This window comes from Pantherophis guttatus, chromosome 1 (assembly GCF_059756535.1).
Source record: "Pantherophis guttatus breed Tessera chromosome 1, ASM5975653v1, whole genome shotgun sequence".
NCBI classification, from domain to species: domain Eukaryota; kingdom Metazoa; phylum Chordata; class Lepidosauria; order Squamata; family Colubridae; genus Pantherophis; species Pantherophis guttatus.
Window position 1 is genome coordinate 36513477 of NC_142063.1, and position 18334 is coordinate 36531810.

The window sequence follows — 18334 nt, forward strand, 5'->3', positions numbered from 1 at the left end:
ATCATTTGCTGTGAATGTGTTCAGGGCTGTGTGTGCAGAAGCATTAACAAAATGCAGAATGTTATAGTGGGTACAGAATTCATACAACTTGCTTATTTTAAAATTATGCTGGAGTGATAGAATATTAGTGTGATTATGTAATAGTGTAGTGACATGTCAGTTTCAGAAGTTCAGTTCAATTACAAAAAGTGACTGAGTGAAAAGTTCACATTTTTAAACATCTGTACCTATCTAATGCAAGTAAAAAAATAAATTGTCATCTAATGAGACCCAGGATTTTCAAGAATTCTAGCACAGTGCTTTCCTATATTGAAAGTCACACCTGAAGCTTAACATGTACTTAATCTCACCTGTGAATCACTCATTTTGAAGGTGGAGTCTCTTCTTTGTCTGTTCTCTATATCTTGCTGAAGCTGGAAATAAACATGCAATCTTTAATGCTTAGTTGTATGACATCAACTGTGAAGGGGGTATGGACTAAAGGAAGATGCCTCAGAAATCCATATATCTTAGATGGTAGCATAGTTCCACTGACAATGTTTGGATAAAATGTCATCAGAGCATTGGACAGAAATCAGCCTAGCAAGAGGGGGTGGTAAGAATGATATCATGCCACAAATAGCAGAACTGGCCTCCAAGGAGAATGGTGGAGTGGACTGTGAAGTGCAGTAGAACCATAATTAATTCCATAACTTTGGTCACAACCCAATTTGGTCGTGACCTGAACCTAATTTTGGAAATTTCGCACTTACAAAAAAAAAAAAATGGTGCAGAAGGGGAAATCGGCCACAAAATAATTTTTTGGGTGAAGTTTTTGGTCGGAACCCGATTTGGTCGTGGTCAGAAACATTCGTGACCATGTATACAGATGTCCTGCACTTCCTCAGATACAAGGATAGCTTTTCCAGGATCATCATTTGCCAACATGGATGCCCCACCTGAGTAGGCTGAAGTAGTAGCAGGTAACATATGAGCAGGCTTTAGATATTTCTAGGACCTGACAAAGTTAACTGCCTTTTTTTTTTTACAGTTAACTGCCTTCTGCAGTTTACATGAAGCTAGCCTTAAACAAAACTGCCATAGCCTCCTATGGAGGTTTATACTGATGACAAGAGTAGACTCTTGCCTCAACTTTTGTTACAGAGAATACCATTCTCTGTGCTCCTCCAACTTCATAGACTATCATGCTTCATGGCTGCCCCAGCTGACTTCAACAGAACATTTAATACAATGCACATTCACCACTCTCTGGGCCAACAAGCGCTACATGTAAATGTACATACTATGCTCTCTTGCCCATCACTCTCTGCTGGCAACTCTGGGTGCAAATGCACATCATGTAGGAGCCAGGTGGTACAGTGATTAGAATGCAGTATTGCAGGCTAACTCTGCCAACAGCCTGGAGTAATGAGTAATTGAGCCCCTTCCATCCTTCCGAAGTTGGTAAAATAAGGATCTAGATTGTTGGGGACAATATGTAAATAATGCTGACATTGTAAATTGCCCAGAGAGTGCTTTTACCATCAGCAACTATGTGCAAGTGTACACACAATGCTTACTTAATTCCTGCTTTTCATGCTGGGAATTTGATGTATAAGTACAGTCATCTGCCTTTTCACATTCAAAGCTGGGAGTTTCAGCACCTTCTATCTTTCCCTGTGGCTGGACCACAAAAACTGTTGTACTTTGGATAAGAATTACTTTTCCTTTAAAAAGAGACAACCCTCTAAATTTAGTTTAAAATGGAAAAAAAAAGCTATTTTTTCATTACGTTAAGCAACCTTGCAGCTTTCCTTTTCATTTCTGAATCACTGCATCATATGCAAGTGATAATACGTAATGGCACAGCATTTCCCCCAGGATATTCTTGCAGAATATACAGGGCAGGAAAAAATGGGTGTCCCTTTAGCCAATCAATATTAATTTTGTCTTTAACTTTAAGGGGCTAATGTCAATGGCTCCAAAGGCTTACAGCTTGTTGTCGTAACTGAAACGTATGCTATGAATTCTTTCATTTTGAGTCTTACCTTTTTGTTAAAATATTCATCTTCTATGCAATATTCATACACTGGAGAAGAGCCTTGTGGCCTAGGTCTTACACTTTCGGTTGTCACTTCACTGATCTATAAAAATGGAGAAATACCATTAGCTTACTCTTATTTCCTGAATTTGTTTTCCTATTAATTTCATGGCCTTAAAAAAATTATTATTGTGGGGAAAAAAAGGTGGATTATACCTTTCTTTAATTTGATCCAGCAGGATACTGAATAATGCCAAATTCTTATTAAATTAGCCAAATGGATATAATACAAGTAGTCCTCACAACAATGATAATTGGGACTGGAATTTCTATTGGTAAGTGATGTGGCTATAAAACCATAATGTCACTTAATGACTGAAATTCTGGTACTTCCCATTGTCATTAAGTGAATCACCATGGGTCATTAAGCAAGAACATCACATGGCTTTCATTTATGACCTCCTGCCAGCTTTCCCATTAACCTTAATTTATAAGAAGTTAGCTAAATGGTTGCAAATAGTGATCATATGATGTTAGGACATTGTGGCATTGTGATTGCATGCCTGCAGGGATACTGCAACCAACATAAATATGAGAACTGGACATAAGTACTACCTGTCCAGTACCATTGTAAGTTCAGACACTTTCTGAAGAAGTGATCATTAAATGTATCCTGTATTTCCTTTAGATACTCTACTAACATGTGCCATGGATTTTTTGTTTTAGAAGGCTCTAGTTTAGTTTAACTTGTGACTAAAGTTGTTCAGGTTCAAGTTAATAAAACTTGATAATGATTTCTGAATATTTTCAATTAATGTTGTGTTAAAATCAAATCCATTATGATTCTACCATATTATATGATATAATAATGGTATAATTGAATATGCTTAACTGTATATTTAATACTTAACACAGCATTAAACCTTTGTTTCAAACAAATAACTTTGTTTGGGCCAAGTTGTGCAGAGGCTTTCAAGAGCAGATTTTGATTAAATTCAGGAAGAAGAATGGTTTAATTTGGCTTCTTATTTGATTAGATGAAGCTTGATTTCTTGCTGTGATGTTCTATGGTAAAGGAAATGAAGCTTTGCAATCCCCAATTAAAACTAATAGAGCAATCTGGATTACTTACAGAATCATCTTCTGCATCGGCCTCACCATCGGCCTCTGTATCGTCGGGTCTCAGCTGTCTACCTGATGCTGGAATTATAGGATGAAAAAGCATCAAAATTGTTCCATCCATCATAGCGATGCATAGCTTGATGTAAAATTAAATTTTAAGTATTATTGCTGATCTAGTAGTATCTGTTAGGACATCTAGTTCTGCCCTCCAATGGATTTTTAATGGATGTGCATTAATGATTTTTCATTTAAAAGATGTCTTCAATCAATAGCTCATGGGACATAAAAAAACATTATGAAGTAGCAAAATCGAGAAGACTCATCTTACAGATCTCTCTTGGCTTGGATTGATTAGACTATACATATTACTGAATTCCTTATTCAAAATTTGGGCAATAAATGATGACTTGCATTTTCAGTAGGACGCATGTAAGGATTATTTTCAAAAAATTAATAACAGGCCAAGTTTGTTTTAAAAAATCATCCTGCTGTTTTCTGTTTTTTATAAGAAACAATCATAGTTAAGTCTAGTACAGTATAATTAAAACTATATGTTCAAACAAACTGAATTCATTCTGCAACCTGAGATTCTATATTTGATTGTGACAGGATGTAAATATAATAACTAAATATTATATTTTTGTATATATTTTTGTACTAGCTGAACACCCGTGCTCCGCTATGAAACTATGTGATCAGGCTTGATAAATCGACATTTACAGCTTGAAAATTAATGAGTAGTTACGATCGGCCTCTCATCTCCCCTTCTCTCCTCAGGCTTGCTCCACAGAGGCCTCTCCTATCTTATCCCCTTCTCTCCCTCAGCTGGCCCCATTGATCCTCTCCTATCCCCTTCTCTCCCTCAGGCTTGTCCCACAGAGGTTTCTCCTATCTTATCCCCTTCTCTCCCTCCGGCTGGCTCCATTGATCCTCTCCAAACTCCCAGCCTGCAGGCCGGATGAGTCACGCGCTGGCCAAGCCCAAGTGGCAGTTGGAACAGAGTTATTTTCAGGTGGGGAGGGGGAGTAGAATGTCTAACTCCTTAGCATCAGAGTGTGTTAATAATAATATAAGAAATACTAATGCTCTGATGGTCGTTTCGAAAAATCCTTTCTAAGTGAGCACCTAGAAGCCAAGAGGAACATACGTGCCAAATTTCAAGTTTGTAGGCTTTACGGTTCTGGAGATTTTGTGATGCTGCATGAGTGTTTTTTGCTTTTATATATATAGATTTGGAACAATTTATTCTAGTTCTACTACTCATAGGAAGCAGTGAGGAACATGCAAGTCACCAAAGCTCCATCTTTCTCTATTAATAGACAGCCAGTTTGGTTTAGTGGTTAAGATGCCAGGTGTCTTAACCGCCTAAGAAGACTAGGAGGTCTAGGCCTATTAACAAAGGAGAGGTTTTGAGGCTCAGGGTTGAAATGTGGGGTCCTTGGCACTCTCTGAGCTTGTTTTCTTGCAGACATTTTGTTACCCAAACTAGGTGTGTGTGTGTGTGTGTGTGTGTGTATACACATAGAAGCACCCACAGACACAATGCAAGAAAAGAGCAGAAATGAATCTATCTGTCTGTATACACACACACACACACACACACACACACACACACACACACACACACACACAGAAGCAGAAGACAAAATATTACACCAATTTAAATGTAGACACCTCCTATGCCCATAGTTGATGAGGCAGTTGGAAAGAATTCTAGAAGCCATGCTCTGCATGTTTTCTCTAGTTTGTGGATGAACAAACAATCATAAAAATGAGATAAAATTGAATGCCTAAAGCTTAGGATACCATTTTGCTTTTTAAAACTCTTCAAAACAAAAGGAGGAAATAATACTGATTTACCTCAGAGAAAAGGAAAACATGTCTGTTTTTTTCAAAGCCACACCTTTCTAAAATAAGCTTTACTTATTACTGCCCTCATCTACTGAAGGTTATTGTAGTGGTTTCAAAAGGGATGCTGGTGGCTACATACACAGCCCATGAGTTGCTTATGTGTGCCCCATAAAAATGAACCAATCAGCTTTGTTTCAGCTTTTAAAAAAGCTCCAGTTTCTCTCTTTGAAACTATGCTTTATAGTCTTATGATCTAAAATGTTCTGATCTGTCTTTACTCCTACACTTTTCTTGCAAAATTATTCCTTTGTTTTGAAAGCAGTCCAGTGGCCATTGGGAACAGTTGCAGTGACTAATTCCATCATATTTGTGAAAAAGAAGCTGAAACAAAACGCCAGTTGTGAAAGATTTATGAAAGAATGAAAACACTACAAATCTTTGCAGAACAAAAAATAGTCTAGAGATTTTTGTCCAAATCTTAACTTAAGTAGTAAAATACTCAAACTTGGATTTGTTTTACTTCTGATTTTCAAAAGCTTGTTATTAGTACCTTCGAAAACCAGCTGTTAGTAAATGTCTAAATGCTTGATTACTCATTTTGAGGGGAATTTCAACAGCCAGGATCATATTTCATATCTTACAGATTTGTAGATCTTGTTTGCTGTAGGTGGTTGTAGAAATCCATTTTAGTATTTGCCTGGCACTTGTATCTACAACTATACAACCTGACCCAGATTTTTATCTCTCTACAACCTACAGCAGAGGTCCCCAACCCCTAAAAGTTCACTCTAAAAACTTGTTGAAGTTAATGTTAACTTAATTAAATCATAATGACCTCTCTCTTTATGGTTCTTTAAGATTATGAAGTATAGATTGAAATTGGCCTGATTATAGTTTGATCAACTAGTACTGTTGCATTATATTATAGTCCAGTGGTGGGTTGCTCCCGTTCTTTGTGAACTGGTAGTAACGGTGGCGGGAGGCTCTGCCCACCCGCCTGGATATCATCATGAACAATCTGCGCATGTGCAGAAGCACGTGCGTGCGCTCCCGTTGCGAACTGGTAGCAGAGGTAAGTAGAACCCACCCCTGTTGTAGTCATCAGGAGAATGGAGTTGTTCACCCAAGTGTTAGATAATCAGTATGGTTATTTAATTTTAGATCTGTAGGAAGTTAGCATCCACCCCTCTCCTAGGAAAATGAAATATTCTAGGAAATATTAAGAATATTATATTTTCCCTAAAGGAGAAACATGTTTCTAAAGACATAAACTCAGATCCTCAGCTCCCTGCCCCACCCCACCCCCAGCACATATTTTGGTGCCAACCTATCTACAAGACAAAGGCTGGGCCAGCTTATATACAACACAAAAGACATGGCCCTCAGGACATGATAGGATTAGCTCACTCAAGATCCAAACCAGGACAAAGCCATTAAGCCATAATAGGAATTGCCCAAAGCCCCTTCATTACATCATCACCCAGATTCAACCAGGCCTGGGACACAGACAGCCTACAAAGTTAGCTAAGAGCCCTGCCCCCTGGGAGTCTGACAGCCAATGGGATACATTTAATTTTTTTTATTTATGTGCCACCCTTCTCCGGAGACTCAGGGCGGCTTACAATGCTTTTAAGCAATAGCCTTCATACTTTTGTATATACCTGTTTAGTAGGGCTTTTGGCCCCCCCTAAGCGGTGTTCTATTTTATACAAAGTCAGTTTATTTCCCCCACAAACCGGGTCCTCATTTTACCTACCTTGGAAGGATGGAAGGTTGAGTCAACCTTGAGCCTGATGAGAATTGAACTCGCAGTAATTGCAGGCAGCTGGCAGCTAAATACTACTTTAACAGTAGTTTAGTCCATTGTACCACCAGGCTCTACATTTCTTGTACAGGAACAGGAAACTCTTAAGGCAGGGCCCAAGAGAGTGAATCAATATATCCCTCTCTCCACTCCATGTGCTCTTTTTTTGCCCAGGACCCAAAAACCCCATGTGATCCTCTCCACCATTAAACCATATTTCCAAGCAGTCTCCATGTTTCCAGTGTCTTTCTCCCCACTTGGAACTGAACCCAGATGGACATTTCTTCCAACAATTTTGTAGTCATCAGGAGAATGGAGTTGTTCACCCAAGTTTTAGGTAATCAGTATGGTTATTTAATTTTAGATCAATGTTTGCTGTTATTCATTGGCTGCCTGAAATTTTCTGGATTGCTAGATCTATTACAAACCTTGTAAACAACTCTTACAACCAGATGTAGTGACAAGATGGGAAAATAATTTCAAAATCCTCACTTCTGAACCTAGGTATCTACCATCCAGGGTCAAGGAAACGATATATCCTTTTCCCTTATGGAGTACAATCTTCAAAGGTTAAGCCTAAGGAGGGGGCAGTCCAAATAAGAGTAAGGAAAATTACGTCTTTTCCTTAAAATGAGCAATTATTTCATTTGGCTTAACTGTACACCCACTAAAAGCAATGGGGCACAGATTAAAAACTGCAATCCTCATAAAGGTACATAACTGCTGCCTCTCCCTGTCAGTTGGCATGAAGAAGCCAAATTCCAAACTTAGTATAGGACCTTCCAGAATCAGGATGGACATGTATTCTTATGAATACAAATATGCTAATTTCTTTCTTTAAAAAAAAAAAAAATCTTAGAAAAGCATACATGTGCAATCTTTAATGTTACCTTTCATTTGGATATATTACATTGTAGAATGGAGTAGCAATGAATAACAGAGTTGGAAGGGACCTTGGGAGATAGAATAGAATAGAATAGAATAGAATAGAATAGAATAGAATAGAATAGAATAGAATAACAGAGTTGGAAGGGACCTTGGAGATCTTCTAGTCCAACCCCCTGCCCAGGCAGGAAACCCTACATCACTTCAGATCTTCTAGTTCAACCCACTGCTCAAGCAGGAGACCCTATACCATGTATATATATGGATTTGTGTAGTTGCTTTATTAACCCTAAATACACCATTTGGTTTGAGCAATTTTGGGTCTTCTATCTATCAAATGTGCTGTTTTTGTAGTATGAATGACTAACACAATTTTCACTTGATGTCATCAGCATCAGTTTACTTTAATACTTCATGCACTTTCTCGGCAGAGTTTTTAATTTTCAGATCCAATTACAAATGGAATGATTAATTAATGCTGTAGTAAAATAGTAGACAAAGTACATTTTCATGAACTCTAAATTCCTGTTACCAAAAGCAATCTCCTCAGATATTTACTTTCCAAAACTACCGTACATTTTTCTTGGGATATTATATAGACTACAGACTATATCGAGGGGCTTACAACAGTTCGCTTAGTGACCGTTCGAAGTTACAAAGGCACTCAGCAAAGTGACTTATAACCCCTTTTCACACTTATGACCATTGCAGCATCCCCATAGTCATGTGATTTACATTTGGATACTTCACAGTTGCCTCACAATTATGACAGTTGCAGTGTCCCGGAGTAACGTGATCCCCTTTTGCAGCCTTCTGACAAGCAAAGTCAATGGGGAAACCAGATTTACTTAACAACCATGAGACAAAAGCAGACAAAAAACATTCATGACAACTTTTTCATCCCCCCTGTCCATTTGGGTCATAAATTTTCAGATGTCATATTATTCCTTTACTAATCTATGTAAGTACTTAAATCTTGGGAAATTTTTATCTAAATTGCCCAATTCAAGCTGAAACTCATATACACGTTACATTTAATTTTAATTATTCTTTTCTTGTTAATTTGATTTTAAAAAGTAGAAGTCGCCACCCACAAAGCAAACTTTCCACATTTTTATTAGGTGGAAAAAAGCTGCAGTTTTGAACAGTGGTCGATTAACAACTGCAGTGATTCACTTAACAATTGTAGCAAGAAAGGTCAAAAAATGGGGCAAAACTCAATATCACACTCAGAGCTAAAAGCAAAAGCACTTTCGTATAAGACAAGGAAGACTTTAATGGACTTTTTGTTGAAGACAGAAACAAATGAAATGATGATTTATGGATTTCAGGATAGAAACACAATTAAATAAGGAGTTGAAGGGGTTTTTGCAGTATTAAAGAGGGAAGAGGGACGATGTTTATAAGTTTATAATTATAAAAAGCAGGTAGGAAGATGCTTTCTTTTTCTGATTTTTCTTCAATTGGTTTTTTTTCTTCTTTCTTTGCTTTGCTCTTCACACTCATTTTCTTTTTTCTTACTTATTTCTTTATATACTTTTTTACATTTACCTTTTATCGATGTAAAAGCTTCCAATAAGAACAAAAAGAGAGAATGGGAATTAATCTCACCATTCTGTTTTTTTCTGAAAGCAGGTATTTTAGACCACATTCAAAATTATTTTGGATGCAATAAACAAGTCTCCCCATCACCATGACAGCCATTTTGAAAACATTCTCAGCATTCCAAACATGTCTGCCAGTCCAAAACTGTTGCCTATGTCTTTTATATAAATATTTCAGGATAGTATCTCTGAAGCAGGGAGATTTAGTGTTATCAAAGTATTTTGATATCAGAAGATGCTGCTTCAGTTGGGATATTTTCCTGTCAGGAAGATATTTCAAACATGGCTGACACTTTATTCTGAAGGGATATAGTGACAGGAATCAATCTAACCTTTGCTATTTGATTCTGTTAAGAATTGCTTGTGCTGGTCCAATGCATATTAAAAGGCTTTATAATGTTTTGTTAGAAAGGGATTCAGAAACAGAGTTAGTTAAAGATTGTATGATTAAGTGGGCACAACATTTTGAAGAACCAGTGATGTTGGAAACATGGGAAAAAATTTGGGTTCAGAATGTAAAATTTACAGAGTCGCAAAATCTGAGGGAAAATTTTTACAAAATGTTTTTTTTTTTTTTTTTTTAATTGAAAAAGTTTTCAAATACAAATTTTTCCCCCTTTTTCCCCCCCTCCCCCCCCTCCCTAACCCCCCCTCCCCACCCTTCCCCCCCTGTGACTTCTTCGTAACAAAAAAAAACCCTAATTCATAACAGATTACTTACTCCCTCCTCAAAATACTGACCTTTACTTACTAAAAGTATTATAAATCCCCCTTTATCCATACATTTCAGAAAAGAAGAAGAGAAAAAAAAAAAAAAAACAAAAAAAAACAAACACATTATACTATAACTATTATAAAATAACTCTAATTTAGCATAATAGTGTTTTATATCTATGCATTATTGCAACAATTCAAAACCACCTTCCACTTTTAAACTATACAATAAGTCCTACTTTAATAACATTTCAAAGCGGGCTCCCCATAAAATCTAATTTAACATTTATTCCACTCTATCCATTTCCTCCACTCCCCTAAATGTATCACTTAAAAATCCCTTTTCTTAAACTAATCAGTCTGTAGCTAGCTTATTCACCCACTGTCTTACAAATTTACCATACACAACAATTCTTGATATCTTTAATTCACTGCCCACACTACTTAAAAATATATATATATATATATTCCATTGTATCTAAATAAAAAAAGAAAAGACAATAACTTTAAATTTATAGTCCATATAATATCTTCTTGAAGTCTTTCCACTGGATTGTTAAAACCAACATCCATAATAGGGTGACATAGCTTGCGGATGCAACAGTTTATTCAAGATCTCCAATCATATCTGCCCCCATCAGTAGTAAACATCTTCTTATATATATAAAAGTAAAAACAACCACCCGAGTGACATTATAATTGTATTCCATATAATGATAATTGTGGGTTTCATCAGGATTATTAATTTCCATCATCGTATTGGGTAACAACCCGATCTTCTGCATGTCCCAATGTGATTCTCTTGCCTTATAATTCAAGATAATTATAATATATTTATCAACACAAAAAGAAGTTTCAAAGTAGATAATTCAAAACCATCAATTTGAGGCTCTTTCCATGTCCCAAAATTACGGCAATGCAGAGATCTGCCACTATCCTCAGGATGATATTGACCAATATGTCGCCTCCTCTATGTTTTCACATAATCATTCATATTTTAAAATCACTGGCTTCACTGTTGCTTGGGTTAGAAATTTCTATTTTTGTACAACCTATTTCTTTTTTTGTTTTCTTTTTGTGGGTTTGACCTCCATCCTAATTTTTTGTGTCTCGCATTTCTTTTTTATCCCTTGTATATCCTCTAATTGGTTTCCATGCTTGTCCTTGCCTTGATAAGTCATCACATTAAAATCAGATGGCACTTCTCTCAAATTTGTAGATAATCCAGCTGGGGTATCCGATAAATCCAAAGGCAATTTATCTGGTACAGTCTCTGTCTTTAGTTCCAGCTCCTTCTGCTTATCCTGTATTATATCTGAAGACGTTAAATTCATTTTCAACCTATTTTGATAAAATTCTTCCGCCCTTTCAACAGTATTTAACTGGTATCTTTCTCCTTGATATCTCAATATAATACCAACTGGGACGTCCCACCGGAATTGAATATTTCTCCTTTTTAACTCAGACACCAGAAAGCCAAATTTCTTCCTTTCCATTAGTATCTTAGGTGGGAGTTCCTTGTAAATCCAAATCTTTCTTCCATACAATTGCAAATTAGAATTGAAGGAATTTTGCACAATTTTATTCCTAATTTCTTTATCTGAAAAATAGATTACCACATCTCTAGGCAATTGCCTTTGCTTGGCAGTCCAAGAGTTTATTCGATAAGCTCTGTCAATCCTACAAAACACTTCCTCAGGTTGAATCTTTAAAATCCCAGCTAGAAATTCAGAAGATATTTTCCTTAAGTCATCTCTGTTATTTTCCTGCAAACCTCTAAGTCTTATTGCATATTCTGTGAAATTATATTGTATCTTTAGAACCTCTTTTTGAATCCTCTGTTCCAGATATTCTACATTACCAGACTTTTGGTCAGCATCCATTTTAAATTTTTCTTCTGAACTATAATCCTGAATATTTAACAAATCATTTTCAATTTTTTGAATTCTATTGTCCAATTTATCTTGAATTTCATCCATTTTTGACTCTAGTAAATTAATATTTGTATCCAACCGAATCATGAATTCTGGCAATTTTAAAATTTTTTGCTGCAAAAAGTCAAACTTGGATTTCACCAATTCCTTAGTTTCCTGCTTAAATTTTTCAAGTTGCTGATTCACAATCTCATCCCTTCTTTCAATCTCCTCTAAGAGAAATTCTATTATATTAAAATCAGGTTTCTGGGACTGAAGAGTTAAAACATGTTGCTTTAAATTCTTAGTGGGGGAATCCCCCCCACCTATTTGTTTGTCTGACTTCACAAGCCTCAGTGCCATGTTTCCGCCTAAGCAGGCTTTGTTAGAAGAAGAAAAAAAAAAAAAAACAAGACAAAAGACTTCCAGCCAGCAACACTCAAGCCTCCAGGGAAAAAAGAGAAAAACAAAAACAGGAGCGGAGTTTTATCTACAAATGTAGCCAGTGGTATTTATTCCGCTACATTGTAATAATAAAAAACGGAAGAACTTTCCCTCTCAAACTCTTCTCCAGCCGCGGCAGACGCCATTTTAAAAAGAAACTTTTTTCCTCTTTCTCTTCCTCTATTCTCTTAAGTAATTTTTAAAAGATAAGTAAAATACTTGCGCTTCAGTATTACAGGTCCAGCTCACATTTTCTTTGAGTAATCTGTCAAATTCGCAAGCTTGCTTTTGACGCCTGGCTCTGCATTAGCAGAGGTCTCCCAAAGCCCGGAGCAACGGCTGGGGATATGGGGCATCTCATCCGCTCCATCCCAAAAGTAAAAGAAAAACTTTTGGGACTCTGCAGAGAGTTCTACCCACCCCTGCCGGCTCTATCTCCGTTTCCTCATGGGAACGGAGTTTTTTCGAGCCGCCGTTCCGTTGTGAAGGCGGCTCTGACAGGCAGTGGAAGCTGACGATCCCAAAGGAACGTCTGGCGGCGGCCAGCAGCAAACAGGAAGTCCTACAAAATGTTTTATAGATGGCACTTAGACCCCCAAAAATTGTCGTGTATGTACCCTAATGTTCAGCCAAAATGTTGGAGATGTGACTGTTTAGATGCTACATATTATCATGTTTGGTGGACTTGTAGGAAAGTTAAGGCTTTTTGGATAAAAATTTGGTGGGTTATGCAGAATGTTTTAAAGAAAAAAATTCAATTTTCTCCACAACTGTTTTTATTGGGTATAGTTAAGGGTTTTACATTGGGTGAAACAAAGTTGATATTGTATATGATAACAGCAGCAAGATTATTGATAGGTAAATACTGGAAAAATGAAGCTTTGCCCACTATTGAGGAATGGACTATGAAGATGGCCAGTTTTGCAGAGATGGCGAAGATTTCAGCATATCTAAAAGACTGTTTACAAGAGACTTATGAATGGGAATGGAAAAAGTGGATAGATTATGTTCAGAACAAATACCAAACTAGGAAGTATCAAATAGCTTTCATTTGAAAATGATATATTAAGATAGAAATATGTTAATGTAAGAAGATAAAAAAGAAAATTATAAGGGGGAGGGAGGGGTTCAAGTTTTATATAAGTTTTATACAAAGGGGTACTGTGTGGAAGTCCGGGGGGAGGGGAGGGTTAGGGAGGGCTAGGGAGGTTGGGAAGGCTGGGGTGGGTTGAGGGGGGGGGAAAGGGGTGAAAATGTAATTGTAAAACTTTTGCAATAAAAAAAAAAAAGAATTGCTTGTGCTATTTGTGGAACAACTTGCCTCCAGAAGTTGTGAATGCTCCAACACTGGAAGTTTTTAAGAAGATGTTGGATAACTATTTGTCTGAAGTTGTGTAGGGTTTCCTGCCTAAGCAGGGGGTTGGACTAGAAGACCTCCAAGGTCCCTTCCAACTCTGTTATTCTATTCTATCCTAATTAAGCTTGAGTTCAAGATATATTAAATTGGGAAAATGTAAATAAATATTTTGCTACTGTTGGGAATTATTTATTAGGAATTAATTCTGTAACCCTCACTTAGTAAGAATTGTAACCTTTGCTATCTGTTTTCTCGCTTCTGTTGTTCGCTTCAAAGCTAGGCACACCCTTGGTGAGTAAATAAGAAAGATAGAACAAAATAGTTACCCAGGAACATCCTGCTCCATAGATAACAGGAGCAGAGCAGGGAGCTGTCCAGGAGCACGAATACACAAGGCTAGAAGAGATGCTCTATAAGATAACAAAAGCATGGACAGAGAATGGACAAAGAATGCTCCATGGATGGGGGGCATGGGCAAATCATTGCCTATGTTGGGTAACAAACTTTTGTCTCTGGTTGATTACATGTGGGTATAAGATGTTGGGGGTCATACTCTTCTTGGGTGTGGCTTTTCCCTTGCATGGTTGTTGTCTATATGCCATGGAATAAGTCCACCCAGCTCTTTCTTTGTACAAATAAAAGCTGTTATTTTCCAAGTCTTTTCTTGAGCCTTTCTCTCTTTGGCATTCTCGTGACTCAAGTATATTTTTGGGACCTTACAATTCTTTATACAGGTAGTCCTTGACTTATGACCACAATTGAGGCCAAAATTTATGTTACTAAGTGAGAAATTTGTTAAGTGAGTTTTGCCGTTTACGACTTGTCTTGCCACCTTTGTTAAGTGAATCACTGCAATTGTTAAATTAGTAACACCGTTACTAGTGAATCTGGCTTTCCCATTGACTTTGCTTGTCAGAAGGTCACAAAAGGTGGTCACATGACCCCGGGACACTGCAACTGTCATAAATATGAGCCAGTTGCCAAGCATCTGATCTCTGATCATGTGACCATAGGGATGCTGCAATTGTCATAAGTGTGAAAAATGGCAATAAATCACTTTTTTCAGTATCGTTGTAACTTCAAACAGTCACTAAACGAACTGTTGTAAGTTAAGGATTACCTGCACTACACAAAGGAGGATATGACATCATGCCATACAGTCTTTAGCATGGAATGACTTTAAACATTTCCACTTATTGATAGAACCAAAAACATACTATAAAACATAGTATCTTTTTTGAAATATTATCTGTTGCTTATATGACAGTGTACATACACTAGTCTAATACTTGACAAACTGTATTAAGGAAATTTCAGTTTCCATCTTTTTCCTTTAGTTTCCTCTCCTTTCATGATTTTTTTTACGCTTGAATATCTTGAACACATGAAACAACTGAACATTGACAAGATTTGTCATGCAAGGGAGATAAGTTAACTTGCCTAAATCAAATACTGTAGACACACTAGGCACCTAGAAAACTTTGCACTAGACATATTTTTTTTTACTTCATGAGTAATTTAGGTGTTGGCTTAAATTTTTTTTGTGCAGATACACATCTCTGAAATAGGTATTGAAATGGGACTCTGTTTAGTCCATGCTATACTTTTCTTGCCATTGAATATTTAATAAAGTTGACAAAAACTCCATCCTACAGTACAATCTTGCCAAAGGTGAAATTACTGCACATCCAGTATCTTTCCCTGAAAGGAATTTCTGATTCTTTTCTTGGGATCCTGATTTTATCTCCCTCAGCATTCCTTTGAACCTTTTCCTTAATCTAGCCTTTCATATTATTTTCCTGTTAAACTCATATCCAAAGACAGTTGACCCCAATCCAGCAATTTTGGTTTCACACCCGCTTCCAATTATTCTTCCTAATCCTAAAGAGTGCTTTTTATCTAAACATTTGCCTGCTAGATGTTGCTATCTAAACTGAAGGAAACCTTGGCAGGATTCAAGAAATCAGTTTGAAGTCTAATCCTAAAAGATTGACAGCTAAAGAGTCAGTATGAAGTTGATGCTTTTACTGGTACAGTAATGTTTCGAAACAAGCCACTGTGTAGAATTTCTATTAAGAGCAACAATAACAATTCATTGTTTTCAAAAATCTGACATGTATAGCAACAAAAACCAGCTTTGCTTAAATCAAATGGACTATTGAGACCTTATTTCTACAATTAGGAAAATATGTGCTTAGTTTACAGAAAACAAGTTTTCCAAATTCAAGACCATCTGAAAGAAAACATACCTTTTTGTTTTATAATCCTATAATTTTATAGCAGTAGCTTATATTTAAATTTGAAATGGGTTTAGAACAAATGTCATTGTTAGGCGACCGTCTTTCCCATCTCACCCTAACTGGCTGGTCTTGTCGTTTTAAGAGTTTAATTGTTAAGAGTTATTTAATTTTTTAATTTCCTTTTTGTTTTGGGAAGGTTAAAGTTTGTATTATTAATTTGTATTGTTAAAAAAAGAGGAAAAATAAAATAGATAAAAAATTTAAACAGTTATTGAAAAGAAGATTAAGCTTTCTGATAAACACTGTTAATCAATTCACACAGATAATGCAAAGGAATATGTGCCTATCCAGAATTGCATGTTTCATTGTCTTTCTGAATAAAAAGTTAGTAAAACAAATTTTTAATGATTTGAGGTTCTAATTCAATCCTATCCCATGCTGGTAAATCAGTGCTTGGGGACTGGCTAGATCTCCTTGGGCAGCCATTTTGTGAGTGTGCACATAAAATCCTCTCAAATTTGCAACTATGCCTATCATCCTTGGAAAGAAAACTATCTAGTAACCCATATTTCCTATTATCCTTTAGTGGTCACACCCTCAAAAATGAATCAAGCTAACTTTAAAAGGGAGCTTGGTCTTCAGCAGGTGTGGCATGTGGAGAAGGGAGAGCAGAAAAAGAAAGAGAAGCAAAGTGAAGCGAAGAAGGTCCAAAAATAGTCAAGAAAGATGACCAGTTGTGTCCGGCAGTACAGCTGGAAGGCCCAGAAGGCTGGCAAGTCCTGAGGGCAGGAATGTTTCTCAGAGCCCAGAAGGCTAGTAGAACCCAGGCAAGGGAGCTCAAGTCTGCAATATACAGGGTTGCACCAATCGTTGATAAATCTCAATCCAGCTTCCAGCCTTGCAAATAACCATGTTGTAATAAAATGGGACAGTTGCATATTTTTGAGCATGAAAATTAATTGAAATTGCTGTCTGGAAATTTCTTGCTATTTTCTTAATAGCAAAACTTAAAGGGTGCATCATGTGGAACAAATGTACTCTGGAAGCCCAAATAATATAATCAGTATATCTCTGACAAAATAGCATTTAGTTTTGGTAATTTCTGATTAAGCATTGTTTGGGTTTTATTAATTTTTCAAAAAACCTAGATGCTTACCAGATGTTAAAATCTGGTACAGTCCGGGTTAATTATCCCATCACGTGCTCATTGTCCAGTAGAATAAAACCAGATTTAATTCTAAATGAACAGTTGGACAAAGAATTATCTGCACATTTCCCATTACATCACCACAGGAAAATGTAAAACTGAAGATAGCCACATACATATCCATTCAAATAAATTAAAGTTAGGTATAACTTCAGAAAACTGGCAACACTGCTGATTAGGAAATGAAGAAAGAATAAGAGAAGGAACATTCAGTCTAGTTCACACTTTTAACCCTTTGACTGATATGACCGTTTTTAGCTGGTTGTAAAGTAAGAATGCCAGCTGTTTTAAGTGAGAACAACCATCTGTTATCTTGTTTCAGTTACTGAACTGGTCAGAACCTTTCTTTATATGCATCTTTGGGAAGCCCACCCCCTCCTAGAAGAATGAAGTATTTTGGGAAATATTAAAAAGGCAGGATAAAATATTTCCCCTAAAGGAGAAATCTAAAAAAATCTTAAGGGAGACAGAAACCAGCCCCAGTTTCCCTGTCCCAAGCAGAAACTGATGAGGCCAGCTTTTAGAAATGCAGATTTGGTAATCCATTTAGAAAGACTGGGTCAAGACAGAAACTCAGATAAGCAACAAACATAAAAGAAAAAAGTAAGTGACATAATTAGCTCAAACACCTAGGATTTGCATTTCCTCTTTTGCCTGTAGAGCCGACTATGACCCCTACACAACCCCTACATGACCCCCATAGAAATCCAAACAATATAAAAACCCACCCACTCTAAACTCCATTTTGTCAGCTGCCCAGGATCACATGTGGTTGGTGGTTCTGCTTCATCAATAAAGGGAACCTTTCTTTCCAATCAACCTCCATTTTATCTCCAGTGCCTTTCTCCCGGCTTGGACCTGGACCTGGATATTTTGTCTAACACATCTTTTACTGAATCGGGTGTTACTTTTTTTTAAATTGATGCTAAGCAATTCAGGGAAGAAATGCATACTTTCCTTTGCTGATTAGGGATGATGAATGCTGCACCAGGTTGGGGAACAAAACTTCTGGCATTTCCTGTAATTATGGCCTTTGGTGGGGATGTAAGGATTTATTTCCATACTCAAATTCATTCACACAACAGGAACTTTACTGAATATGATGTATGAATTATGTTGTCAATCCTCTACCTTTTTTCTCATTTTGACATAAAATAAAAACATACACAACCA

The 18334-nt window shown here is 36.7% G+C and overlaps 1 protein-coding gene across 4 annotated transcripts in view; it reads right to left on the reverse strand.

The window, feature by feature from the left end:
* AHNAK2 (AHNAK nucleoprotein 2) overlaps nt 1-18334 on the reverse strand; it is a 98319-nt gene that overhangs the window by 28994 nt on the left and 50991 nt on the right. For all 4 annotated transcript variants that reach the window (XM_087871768.1, XM_087871763.1, XM_087871764.1 and 1 more), the window contains exons 2-4: nt 3153-3220; nt 2028-2123; nt 351-413 (exon numbers count right to left, since the gene is read on the reverse strand). In XM_087871768.1, the coding sequence (XP_087727894.1) occupies nt 351-413; nt 2028-2123; nt 3153-3220 (227 nt within the window). The remainder of the gene's footprint in view (nt 1-350; nt 414-2027; nt 2124-3152; nt 3221-18334) is intronic.